This window comes from Crocodylus porosus, unplaced genomic scaffold (genome assembly GCF_001723895.1).
Source record: "Crocodylus porosus isolate Cpor-Errol unplaced genomic scaffold, CroPor_comp1, whole genome shotgun sequence".
NCBI classification, from domain to species: domain Eukaryota; kingdom Metazoa; phylum Chordata; order Crocodylia; family Crocodylidae; genus Crocodylus; species Crocodylus porosus.
In genome coordinates, this window is record NW_017728886.1 from 102155615 (window position 1) to 102182705 (window position 27091).

General features: G+C 44.6%; 1 protein-coding gene across 1 annotated transcript in view; it reads left to right on the forward strand.

Annotated features, from left to right (window-relative positions):
- Window positions 1-27091, forward strand: part of AHRR (aryl-hydrocarbon receptor repressor) — a 128596-nt gene that overhangs the window by 26034 nt on the left and 75471 nt on the right. The window contains exon 4 of the mRNA XM_019539968.1: window positions 15642-15823. Within this exon, the coding sequence (XP_019395513.1) occupies window positions 15642-15823 (182 nt within the window). The remainder of the gene's footprint in view (window positions 1-15641; window positions 15824-27091) is intronic.

Below are 27091 nucleotides of genomic sequence, written 5' to 3' on the forward strand. Positions count from 1 at the left end.
TCCAAACAGCTGCCCAGGGAATGGGGTTTGGGGATTACAGCCCTCTGGTGGCCGTATTAATGGCCACCACTCCCCTCTGCCAAATTTCTGCATCAGTGGCAAGCCCTGTGGGCCAGATGCGATTGTGTCATGGGCTGCAGCAATGTCAGAGTGGCACAAGAATAGGCTTTCCCAATGCAAAGAAAGGGTGGTGTTACAGGTTACCTTTAAACCATTTTAAAGGCACTTAAAAATGGGAACATTGTGTTTAAAGGGTGTTAAACCTTTCTAAGTGTACTCTAAGCATTTTAAAATTAAACCACTTGAGGTGAGGGTTATCTTTTGTGCTGTTTTACCCAGGTCAAAATAAAGTATTGTTAGTCTGCTCCCCAGAGGTCAAGCAATCAATTTGCCCCCTTCCAGCATCCCAAAATGCACAGCTCCCAGCCTTTCCACCCTCCGAACCTCTACTGGTCTCCTGCCTAGTGGTTCCATGCTGAAAGTGGAGCTGCCAGGGATTAACTGCATTAAGATTATGGAGCCAGGGAATCGTGCCTCCCCAGGCTCCATGTTGTTGCCCTGTGGCAGCTATGCTCACTGCTGCTGCTTAAGTGGGCTGATGCCAAGGGTTTTCCCCCCTCTCCTCGCTGTACCAGCCTCCTCCCTTTCCTGCTGGCACCACAGCCCATGTCTGCATTCTTATTCCCTCACATCAACCAACCTCCTTACCGCTCTGCTGGCCAGCCACTTCATCATGCCTCAGTTTCCTTTGCCCCACAAACCCCCTGTTTCTTGGCTCTACCTTGGTATGTGCTGTGTGCCATGCAGCAAGTATGCTGGTTCTCATCCCTGTACCCTAGCCATCCCAGCCAGCATGACCCCTGCCACCCCTAACCCAACTCTTCCCCCACCCCCATCCCAATCCATTGAGATGCATGCAAAATTTTTGTCCTTTAAATTTTTTTAAATTCTTTTTTTCCTCTGCTCCCCCCTTTCACTTCAAGCAGGTTTTTTAAAGATTTCTCCCTCCCTCCTATCAATGGTTGCAGCTTAGCTCCTGCTGCTACAGAGGGAAGGTTTCTGTCTCCAAGCTACGTCACCCTCCTCACCACTCCTCTCCCATCCCACCCCGCAGGCGGGATAGAGTCCTGGCTCCTGTCCATGTTCATGGTTGCCAGACCATCTAGGGGCAAATCAGATTTATCATAGAATTTTAGAAAGTTAGGGTTGGAAGAGACCTCAGGTCATCTAGTCCAACCCCCTGCTCAAAGCAGGACCATCCCCAGTTAGATCATTCTAGCCAGGGTTTTGTCAAGCTGAACCTTACAAACTTCCAAGGATGGAGATTCCGCCACCTCTCTAAGTAACGTGTTCCAGTGCTTTACTACCTTCCTAGTAAGTAAATTTTTCCTAATATCTAACCTAACCATGTTGGCTTCATGGTAAGAAACACCATTGCTTCCAGACTACAAAGCTTTCTGATTGCATCATGTCCCTATGCCTTCCTTTGCATGACCAGCAGCATGGCACCATTATCAATCTGTATGCTCCAACCCTTCTGGCAGACAAACTTCAGTTCTATACTGACCTCCACAGTCTCATTCAGAAAATACTATCCAAAGATAGGATTGTCATTATGCGTGATTTTACCACAAGAGTTGGTGGTGACTATCTAGCATAGAAAGGTATGCTTGGAAGACATGGGAAAGTATAACAACAATGGATGCTTGCTTCTGGAATTCTGTGTGGAAACACAGATGGCAATAACCAATACCCAGTTCCCGCAGAAAAACCATTAAAAGACCACTTGGATGCATCTGGACTCTACCTGATAGATTACATTTTGGTGCATCAGCATGATCTTGGGAATGGTTTGCACACTAGTTCTGACCGCCATACTGACCACTGACTCATTTGCTCAAAGTTGTCCTTCCACTTCAAGCCTCAGCCCAAGCATAGAGGCATTCCCCTCCCCCCCCCCAAGAAATTTGATGTTTCCAGGCTGCCAAATCAATCTTACCAAAAATTTCAAACACTTCAGTCAAAGCTTGAAAGCCAAGCCCATGCTACGGACACTTCAGTCAAGTGGTCTCTGAGAATACATCAAGTCAGTAGTCTTGGAGACGACCAAGGAGATCGTTGGGCTAAGTACTAAGAGAAACTGGGACTGGTTTGATGACATCGACAAAGACATCAAAGCCCTGCTCACAAAAAGAGGACCACTCATCAAGCCCTCCTAGTACACCCACTTAGCCAAGAGAGAAAGGCGGCTTACCACCAGGCATGTAACACCCTTCAGTGGAAACGGCGTGATATCTAAAACAAATGGCGGACTAATCTTACAGAAAGAATGCAACTGCATGCTGATACTGGAGACACCAGAAGCTTCTAAGAAGCACTGAAATCTGCCGATGGCCCAACTTTCCTGATCCAAAGCTCACTGAGGAGCTCTAATGGCCAAACCCTACACATTGACAACAACTCTGTCATGGACCGATGTGCTGAGCACTTGCAAACTCTCTTTAACGCTGAACACCCTGTACATGAGTCTGCCATCAACAAGCAGCTGCCTGTTAAGGAGGAACTAAATGAGTGTCCTACACTGGAAGAAACTTTTACCACTATTGACCAGATAAAAAGCAACGGAGCCCCTGGAATTGATGGAATTCCACCTGAAGTCCTAAAATACCGCTATCCCACTCTACACTCCAAGCTCCATGAACTCTTTATAGTCTGCTGGGAGCAAGGGAAAATTTCACAAAAGCTGTGTGATGTTGTAATCATTACCCTGTACAAGAATAAAGGGGACAAGTCAAACTGTTCCATCTACCAAGGGATTGCCCTTCTGTCCATCACCAGGAAGATTCTAGCTAGAATCCTCTTCAGCAGGCTGGTGCCTGCCACAGCAGAGGAGGTCCTTCCAGACAGCCAATGTGGCTTCAGAGCAAACAGAGGCATGATAGATATAGTATTTGTGCTCAGACTAATACAAGAAAAGTGGAAGGAGCAGAACAAGGGGCTGTCCATCATTTTCATCAACCTTACTAAGGCAGTTGACACAGTATGCTGAAATGGCCTCTGGATGATTCTCAAGAAGTTTGGATACCTACCTAAGTTCCATGCTGTCCATGCTGACCATCAGTGTTCAGGCAACTCCATGACAGTCAGCATGGACAAGTCAAGTTTAACAGCAACCTCTCAGGTCCCTTCCTGATCTCCAGTGGAGTTAAGCAAGGCTTTGTACTCGCCCCTACTTTGTTCGCTATTTTCTTTGCCATGATGCTGCAGCAAGCATTGGGCAAACTTGGGTAAGGTGAGGAAAGTGTTTATATCTGCTTTTGGGCAGACAGAAACCTCTTCAGCCTCAGATGGCTACCGGCTCACGCAAAGACCTTGCAACAGCTCATCCATAAACTTCTGTTTGCAGATGATTGTGCCCTGGTAGCCCACACCCAACATGATCTGCAGCACATGACCACTTCTTTGCTACTGCAACACAACTCTTCAGACTTACCATCAGCCTGAGGAAGACTGAAGTTCTTCATCAACCAGGTGCACACCAAGCTTATGTGCCACTGAAGATGACTATCGAAGGAACTGAGCTAAATGCTATCAAGCAGTTCACACACCTGGGGAGTATCATTTCGTATGATGTCATGATTGACAAGGAGGTAGATAACAGACTCTTAAAAGCTAGCAGTACCTTTGGCAGACTGTACAACTGAGTCTGGAATAGTCACAGCCTATGGCCACAAATCAAAGTCAAGGTGTACCAAACTGTTGTTATCTCCACCCTACTGTATGGTGCTGAGTCATGGGTCTTATATCGCTGACACGTATACCTCCTTGATTGCTTTCATCAGAACTGCCTCCGCATCATTCTCACAATCCGTTGACGGGATTATGTCACCAATCTGGAGGTACTACAGAGAGCCAATACCACCAGTATTGAGATGATTCTCCTGTGAACTCAGCTGCAGTGGGCAGGCCATGTGGCCCAGATGGATGGCAACTGCCTATCAAAGTCTGTGCTGTATAGAGAACTGAAAGTGGGGAAACGCAACAATGGGGCCTCATGCAAGCGCTTCAGGGACCACTCTGAAGAGGTCCTTTTCAGCCTGTGGTATTGACCACAAATGCGGGAAACATGCTGCAGATCATGATGCCTGGCGGTTCCAAATCAAAAAAGCAACAACTTTCTTTGAATGTCAGGACAGAGCCAGCATTGAGGAGAAAAGGAGTAGGAGGAAAGAGACACCCTCATCTAGCACCCATCAGCCATACACATATAACCACTGCAGCAGCACTTGCCTCTCTGCAATTGAACTGATTAGTCACCAGCAGGCCTGCAACTGGCATGGGAAGTTGCCTTCCCAACATCTTCATCTGTGAAGAACTGCCAAGATGAGTGAAAAAGTTTTTCCTAATATCTAACTTAAACTTCCTGTACTGCAATTTGAGATCATTGCTCCTTATTCTGTCATCTGCTACCACTGAAGATAGTTTAGCTCCTACTTCTTTGTAACCTCCTTCAGGTAGTTGAAGGCTGCTGTTAAATTCATGCTGAGTCTTCTCTTCTTCAGACTAAATAAGCCCAGTTTCCTCCGCCTTTCCTCATAAGTCATGTGCCTCAGCCCCTGAATCATTTTTGTTGTCCTCTGCAGGACTGTCTCCAATTTGTCCACATCCTTTCTGTAGTGGAAAGGGTCCAAAACTGGACACAGTACTCCAGATGTGGCCTTATCAGTGGAGAATAAAGGAAATAATCACTTTCCTCAATCTGCTGGCAGTGCTTCTACTAATGCAGCCCAGCATGCTGTTAGCCTTCTTGGCAACAAGAGCACACTGCTGTCTTATATCCATCTTACTGTCCACTGTAATCCCCAGGTCCTTTTCTACAGAGCTGCTGCTTAGCCAGTTGGTCTCAAGCCTGTAGCAGTCCTTGGGATTTTTCCATTCTAAGTGCAGGACTTTGTCCTTGTCCTTGTTGAACTTCATGAATTTTACTTGTGCTGGTCTGAGATGGCATTAAGCCTTAACTCAGGGATGGGCAAAATACAGCCTGTGGGCTGGATCCGGCCCGCCAGCCCATTCTATCCATCCTGCAGGGCCCCTAAAAATTTTAGAAAATTAATATTTATCTGTTCCTGGCTGCCTGTCAAAGATGCCAGGGGCAGTAGGACCCAGAGGAAGGCACCAGGACTCAGAAGCCCAGAAGCAAGGCTCGCCCATCCTGGCCCTGGCCCCAGCCCACTTCTACCCCCTCCCCTGACCCAGAAGCCCTGTGCCTAGCACAGGCTTCTGGCCTGAGCCCCTGGGGCTGTTTCAGCCTCCCTCCCCCAGAGAGGGAAACTCAGATAAGAGTCGGGGGGGAGGGAGACAGGAGAGGACCATGCAAACCGCCCTGGTCCTCAGAGCTGGGCTGGGTCAGCTCCTGCTGAGTTCCATGGTCCAGTCATGCAGCCAAGAGCCATGTGGTGCTGGAGTGGTCAGCAGGAAAGTGGGGAAATGGCAGCTACAAGTACAGGGGAGTGGGAGCAAGTAGGCATATGGGGCATAGTGACAGCCCATGCCGGTGGGGCCCAAAGCAGGGCAGCAGGAGCGTGGGGTCCAGCACCAACTGTGCTGGAGGTGTGGCAGGGGTCCTCTGCTCCTGCTGCCCCACTCTGGGCCCTGTTGGCACTGGCCTTGGTACACTGGCGCAGGCTCTGCGCTTCCGCCCAACTGTTGCTGCACTCTCATGCGCCCGCTCGCTCCCACTCTTCCCCACATGTAGCTGATATTCCCCTGCCTTCCTGCTGGCTGCCAGCTGCTTCAGCACCATATGGCTCCTGGCTGCATGACTGGACTGCGGGAGCACAAGACCTACACCAGTACCCCAGGGCCAGGAGTGGGAGGGTGTGTGTTTTCATAGAGTGAGTCCCATAGGTACACCCCAATATCCACATGCACGCCCCCCTCACACTGCCATATACGCAGACCTCCACACCCTGTCACACACGCCAGCCACCCTCCCACCTCACACACAGCCTCACCACAGACTCCATTCCCATCCACACCCCACATATCTACATACACACCCACATGCTTCCACACTCCCACACCCAAACTCCCATACCCACCCCCATGTCCCTGCCTCCACCCACAACATACAAAAGTAAAACATGATTTTAAGCTATTGTGTAATCACCTCTATGTATACTACAAAAACACATGTAAATCAGAACAAATATATTTTTTGAAATCAAATTAATGAATGTTGTAGATGTTTGCTTTTTAGAATATCATTTGTTATTTTTGTGGTTCCAAGATGGCAAACCCCTTGCTGGAAAGAGTACTTGTGGGGGCAAGGGGAGGGACTTCTGATGGCAAAGGTCAGAGGTTAGGGGGCAGGACTTGTGGTCATAAGATGGTGACCAGGGGGCGGGGCATCTGTCATGGGGCAGGGCTACCTATATGGCCCTCAACAGCTTGCCAAAACTTGGTAAGTGGCCCTTGGCCCGAAATAATTGCCCACCCCTGCCTTAACCTGTGACTGCTCTGAAACTGTTCATGTTTAAGACAGTCTGACGTTCCACAGATTTAGGATGGTTTAAAGGTAACCTATAAGAGGAACCAAAGTATTGAGAGGGCAGCCAGAGACTGGCCAGAAGAATAGCATACTCTTCAGTGAGCTCAAAAAGTCTTTAAAAAGATGGAAACCTGGCTCTATTACCAGGGATGAGGCCAGAAAGGTCAAGTCATGAATTGAGATGCATAAGTCAAAAAAAAAGCATTATACAACTATTTACAAGTAATAAGAAGACCAAAAATAGTATAGGCCCCTTACTAAATCCCTGATACATACCAAGGAATGATGCAAGAAGGTTGAAGTATTTAATTCCATTTTTACTTCACCTACCACAAATCAGATCAGAAGACAGCATGGATAGGTGACAAGATTATTGGCCCAGAGTAAGTAAAGAACAAGTTGGAGATTATTTAGAAAATCTAGATGTTTCAAGTCAGATGAGCAGGACCAGATAAGATTCATCCTAACATACTCAAGGAACTAGCAGAGCCATTGGTTATTCTTTTTTAGATTAGATTTTCTGTGACAAGGTGTCAGACTCTAAGGATGGGGGAAGAACAGCGTGGGTGCTTCTACGCAAGACATTTATTCCAGTTGCTTAATTAGCTCCTCATTACAGTATCTCAGACAGCTCAGTATCTATATGTAGGGCCCTATTAGATCGCAGGAAACTACTAAAATCTAGGCAGGTTAGTACTTGTAAATATTTTTGTGTGCAGCAATGCACATGTAGATGCTGACCTGGCTGGCTGGGGCATGAGGGTCCTTCAGTGTGGGGGCTGCCTGAAAGCTAGCACCACACTGAAGCACCCTCATGCCCCAGTCAGTCCCTCTGCAATACATTGAGCCAGGTTGGAGGAGCCCTGGGCTGGCAGGCTGAACCCCCGGGTTCCCTGCCAGCTTGAGCTGCTCCGACCGGCTCAGTGTCCTGCAGTGCCAGATCCATGTTCAAATGGTACACCTGAGAGCAATGAACTCCAGCGCAATACGCCTTGGAGTTTATTGCTTCAAATTAATTACATGTGTAGACACACTCAGTGTGTGATATACTGTAACTTCAGCAAGGTTTCTGACCCTGTCTCCAGTTACCTTCTCATTAATATACTCTTTAGCATATTAGAGGAAAATTTCCTATGCATAAAACTTCGAAAGAGTTTAACAGGTTAGAATATTTTTGATGCTATGGATAGCTATTTGAAATTTATGGGTTTATCTTGTGAATCATATAGGCATTGGCCACCTAACCATGCTAATATTGTACAGCACGCTCCAAAGGGTCTCATGGCAACCTAGTGTGCTGCAGCAGCCTGGTTGAGCATTACTGGTCTAGGTGGATCTACTGTAAGGTGGATACATAATCGGTTAAAACATTGTGCTCAGTGCATACACATTAAGCCACTGATAATTAACTGGGGGGACATATTGAATGGGTTTCTTTTGGAGTTTGTCAAGGATATGCTAATATTTAGTATCTTTATTACTGATTTGGAGAATGAGGTTGAATGCACAGTTAGCACATTTGCAGATGACACCAGGCTGGGTGGAGATCCAGATGCCATGGAGGATCAGATTTAGATTCAGAGTGACCTTGATAAACTGAGAAAATGGTCCAAAATTAGTCAAATGAAAAACACTGATGACAATTCTTGCATTTAGGATGAAATAATCTCATACACTGTAAGCAGGTTGGGATATCTGCTGCCATGCAGATAGGCATTGCCTCCTTAGGAGTCATTCATACAGGCAAAACAGTAGGCCTTGAATAGACTGATAGGCCTGCAGCCTCCCTGCCAAGCATTGTTTTCTTGGGAGCCCCTCAGCCACAACACAAAACAATACTCCTTGGTCCAAGCAAACAAATAAATGAGTAAACATTAACTTTCAGTCTTTCTTCAAGCAGGAAGTCCTTTAGCCCTGGCCTTTCTTGTAGGAAAACTCTGATTTCAGCCTACCTTACCTGTCTACAAACTACTTCTTTCCCCAGTTTGAGTTCTCCCTACTTGGGCTTTTAACTACCATCTAATCACTCACAGCTGGAGCCCTACCCCAGGGCTGGCTGCCGCACATAAAGGGCCAGACCACCCAGCTACATGCACAAACTATGGATTTAGGAGTGACTGGCCAGGTTGCAGGACTGCAGAACAGTGCCTAGAAATTGTAGTGGAAAACAGAGACATCTGCATGCCTCAGGAGAATGATTTTATTCCTATAACTGGGCTATTTGGAGACTGATTCTACTTCACCTGTTAGGCATGTAAATGCACATAGGTGCCTAAGTGCAATTCAGTTCTGTCCTATTCAAGACCCTGAACAACTGTTTCTGCAAAAGGTGCCTGGGTTCTCTTCCACTGTTATTTTTGTGGCTCAGTCTTAAGGGGTGGATGACAGTGTATTATAAAAGTACGGGTGTCTATGCATGTGCTCTGGGGTGGTGGTGGGGAAGGCATTTTAATTCGAGTGGCTCTCAGGAGCCATTCTAATTAAAACACTCTCAGCGTTTTGTGTATTCAGCATCCTACACTTCAAAATAGCGGCAGGGACACTTTTATCTAAAGCTTGTACAATGAGCCTTAGTTAAAGTGCCCCACTGCTGTTTTGAAATGTGGGGACTTTGAATACGTATGATGGCGAGGCTGGTGGAGCATTCAAATTAGATTAATCAAGTCTGCTTTGATGCATTCTAATTAAAATGCATCCAAGCAGGTATCCTGCACATGTACAAGCACTCTATATGACTAATAGATTTTTTGAGACTTGTGCAGGTTGAAATAGAACCACACTTAGGTACCTAATTGATGGAATAGAATCTAAATTGTAGTGCCCGGAGTGGGTAATAGAGTTTCTGCTATATGTTAGTTGGGTAACTTAGTCACAAGCTGTACTTTAGTCACTTGCTAGGTGAAATAGAATTTTTACCCAGTCTTCTCCCAGAGACGCAAGAGATTAGCCTGCCATACTTGGTTGTGCCCCAGATAACATGTGAGATTCAGTTCATCTCCCAGCTGTGATCAATTACATACTTCAGCTATTCCCTCTTTTTTGCCACAAACAGCTTTCAAACAAGCCATATTAAAAGTAGGTCTAGAATAACAAGTGTTGGCACTTACTTTGCCAATTCAAACACATGGGAGTGAGCTGGTTGAAAATTTTCCATCAGACCTGTTGCTCAACCAGAAAATGGGTTTTTTTGATTAAAGGAAATATTTTGCACAGCATCTGCTGATTTTTTTTTTTAAGACATTTTAGTAAAAAATCAAGTACCTGAAAACCAAAGTTTTTTTCAGTCCCCAAACCAAAACAGATTGGCTTAAAGCCATATTTTTTTAATTTAGAAATATCGCTGTGATACTTGATGGGAGTTGCCATGCTGGTTTTCTTTACTATGAGCCTGGCATCCTAGCCTGGCAGACTTTTAAAAACCTTTGGTCCAGATCCTATGCTGTCTCTAACATGTCTAAGTCTTTGCCTCTCCTAGCCCAGAAATTATGCTTCCATCATGTAAAATTCCAGCTTGATGAGAGGAGAAAATCATTAGGGCTGTGCGAAGCTTCAATCCCTGATTCGATTCAGTGGAGATTCGGCCCGATTCAGTGGCCAGATCTCCAAATCCGAATCAAATCAGAGGACCCTTTAATCTCTCCGAACTGAATCACAACCCTCCAAATTAATTCAGAGGGATTTGGAAAGATTCAATGTTTCAGACATAGACACGTATTTAAATGTTTTTTCTACATACCTCTAGGTAGCAGGCTGCTCGTGAATGCTGCAATGATGGGGCACATAGAGCGTCCCACCAGAGTGTGGGGGGCTCCTCAGTGCATTCAACAGCAGGCCTGGAAGTGGACCAGAAGCACTTTTGGTCCACTTCTGGGTCTGCCGGGGAACACACAGGGTTGGAGGGCTGCACCCCCTGGCTCAGCGACTGGTGCCTCCTGGGTCTGGGAGGCATCCGGGGTACTTCTGGTCCACTTCCGGTTCACTGCCGAGCATGTGGGGGGCCCCCCCCGTGCTCCTGTGGGACGCTCCATCCACCCCACCATTGCAGCGTTCACAAGCCACGCCTGGTACCTCGAGGTATGTAGAAAAACATTTAAAGCTGTGTTTATGTCCAAACTGCTGATTCTCCGAATCAGCATTGAATCTTCAGATTCGGATTTGGCCGAATCAAATCGGGGACAGTGGTCTGAATCAGCGGGTTGAATCACTGTCCTGATTCAGGCCAGATCCGAATCAAATAGCTCCCATTTTGCACACCCCTAAAAATCATTACAATATGCTTAGTAAACTTTTACATTCAAGAATGAAAATATATAACAAGACAAATAATGATGAGAACATCATTCCCTCTTCTTTTACAGGGAAGATATTTGTCAAAAATTGTGCATATCTGGGCACCATCAATGTATGAGCTAACTGGAACACCAGTCACATTAATATCTCTTTGAAAACCACTCCTTATGAATGGCCCCAGTATATTCTCACTTAACTTGAATTTAAAAGCCTGAATGATACATTTTCAAGCCATGTGCCTTGACCATTTTTTTCATTAATTCTCCCCATGGGCAGCTAACATTTCAAAGTCTGATCAAAAAGAGTATGGAACTGGAACATTTCCAGTGAATTTATTATGCCACATATTTAATTAATCCATGAATTTGTTCTTAAAGGGTGATACCTTGCACATGCTTGTATTCGATGCCGATATCCTGGTGCATGTCCACGAGAGGCCAGTGGGGGAGGTTATGCTTAGGGGCAACCAACATGGGTTCATTTGAGGCAGGTCCTGTCAGACCAACCTGGGGGCCTTCTATGACCAGGTCACAAAATCCTTAGATGCAGGGTCAGCAGTGGACGTAGTCTTTCTGGACTTTCAGAAGGCCTTCGACATGGTCTTTCACCCAATTCTCATTAAAAACCTGGGGGACTGTGGTGTCGACACCCACACAGTCAACTGGGTCGCTAACTGGCTGGAGAGTTGCACCCAGGCAGTGGTGGTGGATGGGTCATTTTCAACCTGGAGGGATGTGGGCAGTGGGGTCCCCCAGGGCTCAGTCCTCAGGTCCACACTGTTCAACAACTTCATCAGTGACTTGGACAAGAGGGTAAAAAGCACCCTGTTCAAATTTGCTGATGATACTAAGATGTGGGGGGATGTGGGCATGCTAGAAGGGAGGAATAAGCTGCAATTGGACCTGAACAGGTTACAGGGGTGGGCGGATGAGAATAGGATGGGATTCAACACTGACAAGTGCAAAGTGATGCACTTGGGGAGGAACAACCGGCACCATACCTACAGGTTGGGGAACTCCCTTCTCGTCAGGGCAGAGGCAGAAGAGGACCTAGGAATCATCATTGACGCCAAGATGAACATGGGCCGGTAGTGTGGGGACATGGCCAGAAAGGCCAACCATACCATGTCATGCATCCACAGATGCATCTCAGGCAGGTCCAAGGAGGTAATCCTCCTCCTCTGTGCGACACTGGTCAGGCCGCAGCTGGAGTACTGTGTCCAGTTCTGGGCGCCGCACTTCAAGGGGGGTGTGGACAACATGGAGAGGGTCCAGAGGAGGCCACTCACATGATCAGGGGGCAGCAGGGCAGGCACTACGAGGAGAGGCTATGGGACCTGAACCTGTTCAGCCTCCAAAAGAGAAGGCTGAGGGGTGGATCTTAGTGGCCTGTTACAAACTAGTCAGAGGGGACCAGCAGGCAGTGGGGAAGTCCCTGTTCCCCCGAGCACTACCAAGAGTGACCAGGAATAATGTTCACAAGCTGGCAGAGGGTAAATTCAGATTAGACATCAGGAGGCGCTACTTCACGGTCAGGGCAGCTAGGATCTGGAACCAACTTCCAAGCGAAGTGGTGCTGGCTCGTACCCTGGGGGTCTTTAAAAGGATGCTAGATGAACACCTTTCCAGGGTAGTTTGACCCCAGCGCTCTTTCCTGCCCTGGCAGGGGGTCAGACTTGGTGATCTGCTCAGGTCCCTTCTGACCCTACCAACTATGAAACCTCCCTGCGAAACTCAGGAATCACATACAAATTCTAATTCCTACTTATTGCTAATTCTTACACAGAACATTTTGTTTAATTCCAGATGAGGTTATAAATATTTGTCAGTTACTTATAGAAGAGGACTAAAAATGTAATAATTAAAACTCTTTCTCCAACACTACATTTTTGAGCTTCACAATTTGAGTGACTGAGAAACATAAGTAGTATGATCATTGATAATATAGCAATAAGATGCTGCAATTAACTTTCACTCTACTTTCATTTCTCTACCACCCAGAACTTCATTTTCAGTAGATACAGAAACAGTCCTTTCTCCGCAGCCTTTGATAAGGACCTAGGGACATATAATCATCTATTTTAGTCCTGTGTGTTTGGAGGTAACTATTTATCCAAGGATTCCCCAAAATAACCACTTCAAACCCTTATACACAACTACAAGGCACAAAACTGAAAACACCAAAAACACCTTACTATCTGCCATAGGCAAAAACGAGAGAGATAAGGACACTAGTGCCGTGCCAAAGCAATGATAGAAAAATAATTGGTTAATATATTTTCAGAGACACCTAATTAGGACCATTGCTGCTGCACTATAGAGGAAGCCAAAACCTGCAGAGTTTGTGAATCTGAATTAGGGAAAACTTCCTTGTTGAACCCAGATCTTGGGATGAACAAGACTCTGAGTGGAAGAGCAAGACTTTCCATCTAGGAACCTCTGAATTTTCTAAGAGCAGACAGGAATATCAATGCCATTCAGTCAAATCTCACCACTTCTTGCCCTAGCATTTGCTGTGGCCAGTGCTGCAGTACTTCAGAAGAAGGCAAAACTGAAACAGAAAAAACAGGAACATTCATGACAGGAAAAAAATCCTTCCTGGCTTCTACAAATAACCAGAATTAGCCCTGAATCATGGAACTGCTAGATGCTGACTACACCAGACCTCTGTACCCACACACAAGGACTGCAGATACTTGATTCCACATATCACAAATGCAGATTATTGAGCTAATAGCTCCTTATCTTATCATGTCACCTCTTCCATAAACTTATCTAGTGATTCAGGTGCTTTGTTCCTACTACTTTGCTCAGAAGACCATTCCAAGACTTCCCACTTCTGATGGCAATCTTCTAGGTTAACTGCAGACTGTTCAGTCAACACAAAAGAAACTTATCATACCTATGACTTCCAATCATAAATTATTCTTTCAACTTTTTCTTTCTTTTTTGCAGGCCTCTAGTGTCTGCTACATGCCTTTAACATTCAGCCAAGGAAAATCTCTTAAGCTTGGGAAGCGCCTTTTCTTTGTCCCAGGAAATTCCATTCAGCTGTTTCCACAAACGTAAACCATTACAAGGTGCCATTCCCCTTCCTGCACTGGTGTCGCTCAGGAAAATTTTGGCAGCCTAATAAGGTAAAAACTGAGCATGACCATTGTGAGGTTGAGCAATGGTGGCAGCACATACTGTATTGCAATTTCTGGACACAGGCTCTGACTAGTTGAGCAAGCTACCCAGCACCTGGACTATTTGACACTCTTGGAGTACCATGTGAGGCCAAAGGGCCCCCCTCCCATTCAGTTTTGAGTGGCAACCTTTTAAAAGGAGGCTTATTTCATTTGGAATGGCTTTTGTTCTTTGCTTGTTTTATTTTTAATTAGTGTAAAATAAGCATATTACGGCCTTCACCAGAGGATTTATTTGCTTCTCTAGCAAGTAAAGGAAGGAAAGGAAGGAGGTGGCGAATTTTTTTGTTAAAGGCATTATGAGTTGGGTACCTGCAAACCCTGGCCTACAGTCAGACTATGGGTGGGTTTGGGCTGGAGGGGAGGTGGCATAAAGAGCTACTGTAATTTTGTGTGGTGCCTTCCCAGAGATATCAAGGGCATATAAACTCCCATAGCAGCCTGTAACATGACTTAAAGGATTTGATGATCACTTCTCTAGCTTCAAGGTTAGTTTTGCTTATTTAAGAATATGCCAAAACTTCTTTGTGATTTGATCCCATTCTTTTATAGTAATACTTCTGGAATTGGCCTGTAGTGAATTCATAGTGTTGTAACTAAAGTTGCCGTATTTTGGCCTAACCTCTAATTCTTGCTCCATTGAACTTCTCCACAGCCTTCCATTTGATATGAAAGGTCTCCAGGTTGATATGATATTTTTGGCACATTTAGAGTAAATTGATTCATCTGTTTTAAGTTTTTTTGGTGCTGAAAAATTCATGCTTTAAATTTTAGGAAATAAATCCAGTTTTTTGTGGGACCAATTCAGAAATAAAAAATGGCTTTACTTTTCTCTCTTAATCCATCTTGTGTTGCTGACTCTTTTCTGAAGTTCCTTTCTTCAAGCATTTTTTTTAAGTGTCAAGGAATGTTACAGAGATTAAAAACTTCAAAATGTTGCTTTAGGAATAGTGTTTGGACTGTAGGTAGAGGTGCAAAGTAGACACAAACCTGACTGTGACCCTTGTGTCACAGAATGCAAATGCATGTTGTCTGCAGGTACATAAAAGAGTTCTTAGTCCTGGCAAGGAAATAATACCTCATACTATTCCCTGGCCCTTTTGTGTGCACTAATACAAAAAGACCCATTTCTTAACCATCCCGTGCACCAAGCAGGGTTCCATTTGACCCTTAGACTTTGATTCATTATGTTCACTGATTAAATATTTTCCCCCTGCTGCTCTCTCCCATGCTGACACTATGGGGATGAGAAACAGAATTTTATAACGTGTTAGGAAGTGGGAATTGCACATCTTTATCCCAATACATTTGTAATGCACTTCTGAGTAGAAAAGATCATCTCTTCACCTATTTCCTACCGTGAAGCTGGAGATGGGGACAATGTTTTAATGCCTTCGTATGCCGAAGATGACAAAAAAAATGGCAATTTTTTTAAATAACTATGGTAAAAGACAGATATTTTAGAATTTACCTAGAAAATAATCTAGGTAATTACCTAGAAGTAATTATTTTACACTAATTAAAAATATGCATCTTTCAAGTGATGGGATGTAGATGTCATAACATACTGCAAGAGGTATAACAGTAGATAAATAATCATTTTTCCACCCACAGAAGGCCTACAGTTGGGAATGAAAAATCTAATCCTTCAAAGAGACATAGGGACCGTCTGAATGCTGAATTAGATCATCTAGCCAGCCTCCTGCCCTTCCCACCTGACATAATATCTAAATTGGACAAACTTTCTGTCTTGCGCCTCAGCGTCAGCTATCTCCGAGTCAAAAGTTTCTTTCAAGGTATGTCTCTTAAATATATACTGTCAATTAAACGTCATATGTATCTGACTACCAAACATTATTATTGCATTTACTCACATACCGTATGTACTTTTTCCCTCAAAAATCAGCCCTCCAAAATCAGGGTGTGTGTTTTAAGTAAGGAAGCTGATATATGCACCAAAATGGAGGTATGGGGATTCTGGAATGGATGCTGGGTCCTGTTCTTCCTTTCCAGCTGCATGAAGGAGGAAGGGCCAAGTTCAGTTTTCAGCATCACTCACCTGCTCCCTCCAGCTCCTAAACTCAAACTTTAAACCTGTCACAGCTGCTGCCAAATTGGCACCAGCCTTTGAGCATTCAGCCCTGATGAGCCCATGCTGTAGCAGGGAGGACTGGCATGTGGTATGCAAGAAAATACTGTATAAGAAACACATACAGAAGGGGTCAACAACCTTTTGCTGACCTTTCCCTTTTGCTGCCATGGACCAGAGCTTGTGACTCAGTCCCCTGGTATGGACCAGAAACCTTTGCATCCATGAGCACCCAAGGGCACTTGTACACTTGATGCCATTACCATGCACACATGATGACAATGTCATTTTGTGTGGCTTAATGGCATCACAGTGTACACATGCAAGAGTTTTGGAGATTTAAATGAATTTGTTTCGTTGCAAACTGCAATGTTGCAGCTATCAGCTCACTCTCTGGCCACAGGAGAGGCAGGCAGGTTCTGCAGAAGAAAACGATTGGGCCCCTCACCTCTTCTGCTTTCAGCAGGTTCCTGCGGCTGGCTTGCCCCTGGGGTGATGGAGGAAGGCAGCAGGAGAGTGACTGGGTTTGCTGGCAGTCGGAGAAGGCAGTGGAGATGATGCACAGGGCACTGGAAGCCCAGTTCAGCTCAGGGAAGCGTTGGATCGGGTGGCTTTGCCTCCAAGCTAGGGTAGCACCCGGCCAGCCAGCGGCCAGCCTGGACTTCCACCATTCCTGCCTCCTTGTCCAGCTTCCAGCAAACCCAGCTGCCCTCCTGCTGCCTTCCTGCACTGCCCCAGGAGCCTGCAGAAGTGGAGAGGGTCCCAATCCTTTTGTTTGTTGTTTTTGGGTGGAGCTTGCCTGCCTCTCCTACAGCTGGTGGGGGGAGGGGGGCGAATTGCTGGTGGGCTAAGTGGCCCCTGAGCTGCAGGGCACTTCAGTCCTTTCCTCTGCAGTGGCATCAACCCTAGGGCCACCCAGGCTGGCTGCTAGTGAGCCAGGTGCTGCCCCAGCTTGCAGTTGGGGAACAGTTGGATTGGACCAGGTGCTGCCTCCAAGCTGGGGCACCACCTGACCATCTAGCAGCCTGCCCAGGCGGCCCCAGGTGGCATCATTGCCACAAAAGGGAAGGACCAGGATCCCTCACAGCTCAAGGGACACTCGGCCTGCTGGCAGCTCACCTTCTGGCTATGGGCAGGCTCCAACTCTAACAGAAAAAAAAAAGAGAGGATCAGGACCCTGAGGACTAAACCCCATCATCTGTACAAGCGCCCTAAATCATCTGTGCATACCCCTTGCCTCCAATCCTTGGTAATGCTGCAGCAAGGGTGAGTGAAGGCTCAAGAAAGCAGCAGAGAAGGCTGCAGAGGAAGGCACAGTGGGAAGGAACAGGCAGCACAGAACAGCTATATACCACCCAATTCCCCATGCTACCCCATCTCATGTCAGACCTTTGTGCTCTCAGGCCATAGGTTGTTGACTCTTGATCTAGAGTTATTATAACTGAAACATATTTAAATTATATAATTTTCTCTGTTTTACAATTTATTTACTTTGTGTGTGGCATACCACTTTGGGTATCATTGGTTTTCTTCATGCTGCTTACAAGCAACCCCCACTTAACACTGTTTCACGTTGCACTATTTCACTATAATGCTCAGTTGAAATTGATACCTGATTTCACTTAGCAGTGAGCATGTTGTTTTGTTATAACGCTCGTGGTCACCATTTTGGGTGACTAAAAACAGTTGTGGTCACCATCTTGGGCTGTCAAATACTTTTGGTTTCGCTTAACACTCGTTTCACTTAACACTCAGTTTTTCAGGAACCAATTAAAAGTGCTAAGCAGAGGTTGCCTGTATTGTTTTTTCTTGCAATGAGGGGATGAAGACATATTTTGGAAAGGAGAAAAATGTCATTGTAAAACCATATAAAATTAGGAGAGGAATTTGATGGATATGTAATATCTGAAACTACTTTTAACACACTTTTTGCAACTGACTAGATTTCAAGTGGATAGTATTCCCTTAAGTATGCAGCAATAGTAAAGCAGTGGGGTGATATTACCCACATTTACTGTATACCCAACTGAGAATAGGCTTTCATGAAAAGCCAAAGGTATCACTTTCTTTCAGGATAAGTGAAATCCAAAGTATCAAGTGTTATTAAATCTATAATGGTCTACTCTTTGTTTTTGTAGCTGTCTGGCATACTGTGTAATCAAAACCAAATGTGCATGTACAGATGTATATAATAAGAATTCTTCCAAATTTTCAGACTGTTCTAGTTTCTTCTAATAATGAAGTGTTTGGGTATTCCACCATCAGAAATTATTACCTACAGAAGATGGAATATAACACTGTTAGGTTGCCAAGAAATGTCAATCTGAAAACCCAAGGAAATAAAGCATGTGCATTATGCTGCTATTCATCAGATTCTCTTGAATGCCTACAGTATGTCAATAATGAACAAACTGAAACACGAGGAATCAGTGACTGCTTTAACTGACTCTTTCAATTTACTACTGCAAGCTAGCAGACAATTGCTATCTCTTTCATTGTTGTCACTGTAGCCTGACAGATCTTTTTCTGGGAAACTATGGTGCCTGACAGGACCCAATTTAATATAGTTGTTGTATTAAAATGAGAACAGTTTATGGCAGGCACCTTATGGTCATGAGAAAGATAATGGTCCAGATTATCATCCCTGGTGTCTACAAATGAATGTCCCAGCACACCCTTTTTGGGTGAAAATGAGTGTTAGGGGAACTTCTTTTTGGATCCAGCCCACTGTGGGCCCTGTGATATGCAAGTAGGGAGATGAAGCAGGACAGCAGAAGACATATATGAACTATGTGTACACTAGGGATATACTCCCTTCTCCTGTAGCCTCCTTACAGTCAATCTATTACAGCACCAAGCCACATTACCTTTTTTAAAGAGCCTTTTCACCAAAGGTCTCAAAGCAGAGTTGGAGGTCTCAGACCCAAAGCAGAGATACAGGGCCTGTGTCTTGATCTGCCAAATTTAGGAGCAATATAGGTTCCTAGTCCCAAATGAGCTCTTGCTCTCAAATAATAAAGCCTTCCTATGGTTCAGACAAGGGAATGATCTGGGATGTTAATGGTATTTTGTCCTTGGTGGAAAACCATAAGCGATCATTGAGAGCAAAGCCTTTTCAGAAATCTACAAGTAAAGTAAATAACCCATAATTATTTAATTGCTTTGTATCTACTTGTACCAGCTGTATTTGTACCAACATAGTCAAGAATCATGATTACACAGACTAGGACTCAAGTTGATAGCATATTATTGTTCTCTAGAGCTCTCCTTAGAACTGTCTCCTAAACCCTATGAAACCGTAAGAACTGGATGGGTAAGCAATGATGAAAATGATCTTTTGGGTTAACTTTTTGTATTAAAAATGGTAATTTTAGAAAACTCAGACAGTCTACCTTTGCTGATGCTATCAGCAGACTCAAATGTCTATTACCTAAGAAAACTCAGACATACAGTGAATCAAAAGGAGACACGCAGTTTCTAAAAAAACCGGATTCTAAACCACTTAAGATATTGCAGGTTAGCATCATCACTGAATTACAACTGCAGACCTGTAGGAATCCAGCACACATGCCAAATCACTAGTCTAATGGTCTCCATAGATTAACTTCTAGGAACTGGATTATGAGCTCTTAGGCAGATCACTTGCAGCGTGGTCTCAACATGAAGCCCTATGTAAAGTATATTATACCAGACTAGTCTGTAGTTGATAAGGTATGGATAGCTATTGAAAAGCTCATGATAAACAGGAAGTCATCCCCATCACTGTGTGGGTAGAAGCAAGTGTTCTTGACCATGACTACAACTAGAGGCATAAAGGATCTAACATTTCTAGTTTCTGCACACGTTGCAGATGATGGTTGCACTCCTTCATTGTGGAAGCATGATAAAATGTGCATCAGTCCTCCCGGTGCTTTTCTCATCTGACTAATATAAAACATCTATTCCAGGAGTTGGGAATCTATAGCTCACAGGCCATATTTGGCCTGCAGAGCCGTTGGATCCAGCTCAGAGGTGTAGGACTTCAGTGGTGTTCAGTGGCAAGTGTTTCACCCTAGTCGTGGCAGGGAGAAGTCCTGGAAGTAGGCATTTTTTCCCATGCTGATGGGGAGAAGTGGTGGCAGTCAGCACCTGCACATCTGCCTGCCTCTGAACTGAGCTAAGTCATTCTGGCCTGCATCCAGAAAAGGGTGCCAACAACTGGTCTATTCTAAATGTTGTTTCAGGCAGCCAGTTCTGTTCTGTGCTTCATGTTTCAATAGACATTAGTTTATTTGTTCCTCTCTTCCAGCTGGTTTAAACAAGAGGGATATGTAGGCCAAGTCATTGCTGGTTTGAGGGTCTTGCTCTTCCTTTCAGGATCATATCACTCACTAAATTTGGTCAGGAGGGAATTTTTCCCATGGTCAGACTGTCAAGGACTGTGAGACTTTTTGCCCCCTTCTCTAACATGGGACAAGAACCTTTTTCTAGGATATTACAAGTATATGTGAATAAACTACTTCCCTATCATTGCAGTGGCAAGAGACTGAAAATGCTTTCATCTCCCCTGCTTTTACCTGTGACATGTTTTAAGCCAGGGGCCAGCAATTTACAGCCTATGGGTTGGATCAGGCCTGTTAAATGATTGGACCAGGTCAATGGTGGCATATGAGATGGCAGCACACAGCTTGGCCTGGCATGTCCCCCTTCTTTGCCCTGCAATGTGGCACTGATTTTGTCCCTGCCCACTGCCATTGGGGAGGGTAGTGTTGTCTGGCAGAAGGAGCAGCAGGTGGCCTGGGGACTAAAGAGGGAGACACTGTAGAGAGAAGCAGTAACCCACAGTGGTGGAAGAGATCAGCAACTCACAGTTGCAAGCAACAGCCCACCAATCTAAAATGCTACCAAACCCTGTTGTCATGGGTTGTTGGTGTTTCAGGTATTGTGCCTGGTAGTTCTGTGTGAGGATTTGAGGTGAAAATCTTTGAGATTCCTTGAACAAACGGTTGCCTGTGAAAGCAGGGAACTGAATTTGATCACCCAAGAAGCCCTTTGCAGTCTTGTGTTCATAGACTTGGCTGTCACCAGCAAATTGAATATATTGAAGCCCACGGGGCAGGAAAAAAATCACCCTCTAGGATCTTTCAAGGGTCAGAGTGGGTACACTCAAGAAGTTCTATCCATCCCTTGTCAGGGCTGCACATGAATCAACAAATAACCATTAAAAACATTGTACAAATCGAAAAGAGTCGGAATAACCACAGTGAACCAGATTCTATTCCACCTATAAGGCACAGATACACCTAGAAGTGGGTTTAGGCACGTAAGTGATTCTGTTCAGCTCAGATGCATTCATTGCTGCTCTGTGTGACCCCACCCAAATATGCAGGGAAGGAATACAGCAGCCCTTTGGACATTTTATAGCCTGGACTAAGATTGTGGCCCTAAATTTTTAGAAAACAGAGAAATATTTAAACAGTCTAATTCTGAAAATCTGTGTCAGGTTGTGCTTTCTATATGCTAGTATAGAGCCAGGTACTATTCCACTTCTTAGGTGGGGAAATGGACATAGGTAGCTAAGTGCAATTCTTTTCCACCCTTCTCCAGTCCCTGAAGAACCATTCATACAAAAGTTTGATGGGTCTTCCTCCTTTCCACTATTTTTGCAAATGAATCCTAAAAGTCAGATGATAGCATATCACAAAAGTTAATGTATTAAGAGATTTACAGGAACATGAACAGGGTGATATAAACTCACATTTTGGCACTTTAGTCCATTTAGATGCCCAATAGGTGGAATGGAATCTGGCCTCTTGTCTTTGTCCACTGCTATAAACACAGGCAGGGACTATATTACTTGTGCATACACGCAGCATGTCACACAGTGTAGTGGGAAAAAATCAGAATAAAAATGAAAACAACAGTAATTTTCTATCTTCTATCTTGGCTCCATAATGGATATCTGAGAACCACCAAGATGCTGTGGCTTCTTTCACCATATGGAAAGTATTGACAGTCCTCATTAATGTTGGACCCAATATTGTGCTTGTTGGCCCTCAACCACACAGCCAAAATAGACGGTGTTCAGACTCAGAGGTTATAAGATGAAGACATTTCTACAACAGCAGTGTGAAGTCTCTGAATGAAGTTGATTGAAATTATTTCAGAGAGGTCTCATTAATTACCCCATTGAGGCACTATTTTGTTTCCATGGGGATTAACAGCTTGATCCAAATTGGAATGATTTATTTTTTAAAGTAACATGCAAATTCTTCATGCAAAGACAATCTTTACTCTCTAGCTGATTGGAAGCAGCAGGAATTTAACAAGCTATTCCCAATGATTCTGCTATGCCAAACTTTTCAAGTGCAATTGCAGAGGTGTCTTGTGTAGAGCCATGGCATCTCTATTTTGTAGACAGTCAAAATCAGCACAAAACCAAGGGCACCATTGTGGCTTTTTTCTTTCACATTTAATCTGCTGTGGCCTGTTATGACAAAGATGATAGAGGGCAGTGGTTCTCAACCTTTTTAGATTCAAGGCACCCTTCCATAACTTTTCTGAATTTGGTGGCACCCCAGTTGAGAACCACTGTTGCACTACCTCAGTTTACCTCAAAGGTTCCTGGGTACTGTACTGCTACCACCACCACTTTTGGGTGGAATCACCCCACTCCAGATTGGGAAGTGGCTTTGGCAGGAGAGGGAGTTCTTGGATTAAGATAAAACAGTTAAGTCCTGCAAGGCATCGCCTAGAAACACAGGTGCACAGGACAATTGCCCCTGGCGTGTTGGTGGCACCTTGGAGAAAGACAGGAAATACACAGATAAATCTCCAGGCTGATGCTCCACCACCTCCAGGTAGAAGTGCCCCATGCACTTCTGTTTCTGGGAGACACTGTCTCTCCTGACCAGAAGGGGGCAGGGCCCTGGGAAGCATATTGAAAAGGATTTACCTTAGAAAACTATTAACATAATGAATTTAAGGTAACAGAGTTTTTACTGTAAAGGAAGGAATCTCATATTTCTTTAAGTTTCATAGTTTTTAGGGTCGGAAGGGACCTGAGTAGATCATCTAGTCCGACCCCCTACCATGGCAGGAAAGAGTACTGGAGTCAAACGACCCCAGCAAGATGTATATCTAGCAGTTGCAGAAATAGTTTGGAGGTTTTGTGCATGTGTGTCCCTAAATTGGGATCTTTGTGTCCAAGAAGAAGTCTGCTAGGTTAAGAATTGACTCTGTTATGCATTTGGGAAGAAGGAAGGGCATTCAGAAGGCTGTTGATGTGGGAAGGCTGTTGCAATATGGCTGATGGAGGCTTGGAATACTCATTGGGTGAGAACAGGGATTGTCTCTAGCATCTTATCATGTTCTAGTTCCTTGCATTGTTTTGAACACTAAGAAGATAGGTAAGAGCTTGAATTCTTAAGTAAATAATATAGTAACAAGCCCTCTTGTTCTACCCTGGAATCCCAAAACAAAAGCATCTACATTTGGGCAGGCAATTGACATGATGAAAGAAACTAAAAAGGTTGTTTTGTGGTGCATTAAATTGAAGGATGATACTGAGTTAGGGAGATGTTCAAACATCCACACGTCCAGATATAATGAAAAAAGACATAGAGATATTACAAATACAGTTTAATAAAATAGTCTGAGCAGCCAATGTAGAAAATGCATACTAATTCACCTGGGGAAAAGTAAGCCAAAGACGTGAGGTTGAGTAGGAGGGAGGAACCTCACAAACAGCAATGAGGGTAGTGAACCAAGGGAAAGAGTGGTCAGCAAACTGATACTTTGCTTGTAATGGGATTCTTTGACAGAAACACGAAAAAGCCACATGTGAATTTTGGCCTGTATAAAAAGAGGTACTATGTCACAAAACAGGAAGGTTATAATCCCTTTCTGCATAGAACCAGCATGACTACATCTGGAGTACAGTATTCTATTTTGAGCACATGCTGATCACAAAAATGTTAGTACATCTGAGAGGTTTTTTGTGTGTAAAACACACACAAAAAACAATTATAGGGCTGGAAGGAAGACAGAAGAATAAAGTAATCAAACCTACACAGGTTGAACGTGACAAGTATATACGTACCGTGAAAAAAGGATGGACTTCTTTAGGATGTTCCACTTTAGCAGTTGGACCAATGGGAAGAAATTAAACAAAATAAAATTTAGGCTGAATACCAAGTAACACCTTCCACTGGTGATCCCTGCTCCCCTATAACTGACATATTGGGTAGTAGATGCACTTAAATCTATCATATATCACACATGTACACACGCACACACCTCTTGTCTGCACTTTACTTAAAATATTCTGGATTCCTTTTGCCTTTAATTTAAAAAAATGGTACATTTGGAAATTAGAACCTGTAGCCACAGTTTCCAAATGTTTACTATTTGTCAGTAATATAAAATGTACTGTGCAGCTGTAACAGGGCAGGAGGTAGCTATTCACATGTGTGGTTCATACACCACAGCAGTCTTCTTCAGACTTATGAAGCCTGGTCAGTCTTTTTTGCAACATTAGTCTTCCATGAGACTTTAACACCTCTCAGCTGCCACCCCTTGCCTAGATGCTTCTTTCCTTACAGGGAGCAGAACTGAACCCACATCCCAACCTGGGAGTTCCTGTCTTTCCCATTGCTGTACTGCAATTGAGCTTCCTACTTAATTCACTTCTTACACAGCCTCAGGGAAGAACCAAAAGTAAGCTGTTTCAAATTCTTACAGGGGCCTTGCCCCAGGCTGCACTAATGGAGTAGGCATAGGGTTGTTACCTCCATGATGCGTGGGCAGATCAGGGCAAGACAACACAGGACTGCTGTTGCCCCTACTGCAGGAAGGAAATATGCAACTGCTGCTCTAGTGGTTGTGAATATGGCTGGGAAGAAAAGAACAAAGGACTTTGACTGGATAATGGGGGTAGAAGGTCCAGGGGGCCCAATAAAGAAGAGACACAGGAAAGAGGGCTGTGGAAAGAGTGTTTAGCGCTCAGTGAACACTCTTTCACAGCCTCACAGACAGCATCAGGACAGGTGATGGAAGAGAAGCCAAGAGAGGAGGAATTGAGGAAAGGCTGATCAGTTCACCTGGACAAACACCCGAGACAGAGGAAGAGGAGCAGCTTGTAGCCTTGTTGACACAGCCCCATGCTTTAGCTGAGCAGCTGAGTAAAGGAGCCTATGGCTGCTCTTTTTAAAAAAGGAAGAGTGAGGGGAAGAGAAGGCAGGAGCTGCAGTAGCAGTATGTTGCCTGTCTTTCTTAGGGAAGGAAGTCCATTTCTATGATCCCCTATGATCAGGCACATGGACAAGAGAAAGCAGCAGGAGAAGGGGTTTGGGGGCACACCCACAGGGAGTCAGACGAAGAAGCAGAGGAGAAAAGGCAGCAAGGAGGGACTGGACCTATCCAGGTCTCTAAGATGGTTTCAGTGATGGAGGCTTAACTGGGAAGCTCTGCTCCCTGGGCACATGGGGCAGTGGCATCTGCCAAGAGCGGTGGCAGTATCAGCCAACAACTGTAGCAGAGGCTATTTTCGTACTCTCCCCCCACCCAGTGTCAGCGCCAGGGGCTGCTGCCCTGGTCATCACCTGCTTAGTTATACTACTGTTCAGTGGTGTCCTTAAGGACACTACAGGTCTAAGGTGGGGATGGAGAAGCATCTGGCTGAGGTTAGCCTATCAGGGAATCTGGCATTGCAGCCTATAAAAAGGATTTGTTTGACAGCCATGAATGGAGGCCATGGAGATGCAGCACTAGAGAGTCCTCCAGATGGCTGGTCCTACACTGCAACAGTATGAGACAGACATCAAGCAAAAGAGGAGCAAGGTGGTGATATGTCCAATGGAACTGTATAGGATAGAAAAGATTAATTGAGGAAGGAGCGCGGGATGGCTTGAGGCTAGTGTTAGAGGGAAAATATTGTGGTAAGACTGCTCTATACAGCAGTGACCATCCCACTCTGGAGTGAGATGGATTGGTAAGTGAATTAGTGATGAAGGTCATAAAATTTTATCCCAAGGACCGTGCAGCAGTGATTCAATTGTCTGAGTCTTGACAGATCAGTTTGTTTCCAGATGATTGATTTAAGTAACACATTTTGGAAGATCTATACAAGGATCAAAGATTTGTACAAGGGACTTGGGAAGGTTTGGTATCAATTCTGTTCCAAATCAAAAAAGAAACTACTTTGCTTAAATGATTGAGACTCCATGCCATAGTATTAACCTGTGGTGAAAAGATATTTAGCTGGCTGGGAGTGTTTAGCAATTTGTATGCCTTTGTAGTATGCTTGACTAAATCCTAGGCAAATCCAGAGCTTGCTCTATGGTTGCATCTGCACGAGACGCTAACTGCTCAATAGCCTAATTACACTGTGCAGTAGCATGCTGTGCAAAACCTGTGCTAATACACTACTGTGCAGTAGTATTAGGCTACAGCACAGTTAGCATCTGAAAAAACCTGTGTACCAGTGCTACTGTGCAGTAGCTCCAATTCCTGCACATTCATTTAGTACTTGGTTATCCAAGTATTAAACTTAATGTGCAATAACTTTAACTTCTGTATGAGCACTCGTGGTGCTCTGATGTGATGGCAGAGGACTGGAAGAGGGCCAATGTGGTTCCCATCTTCAAAAAAGGGAGGAAGGAGGACCCGGGGAACTATAGGCTAGTTAGTCTTACCTCAATCCTGGGTAAGCTTTTTGAGAGAATTATTCTGGCACATGTCCACGAGGGGCCAGCAAGGGAGACTATGCTTAGGGGCAACCAACACAGGTTCATTAGAGGCAGGTCCTGTCAAACCATCCTGGTGGCCTTCTATGATTAGATCACCAAATCAGTAGATGCAGGGGTAGCAGTGGACATAGTCTTTCTGGACTTTCGGAAGACCTTCAACACTGTCTCTCACCCCGTTGTCATTAAGAAACTGGGGGACTGTGGTGTTGACACCTACACAGTCAAATGGGTTGCTAACTGGCTGGAGG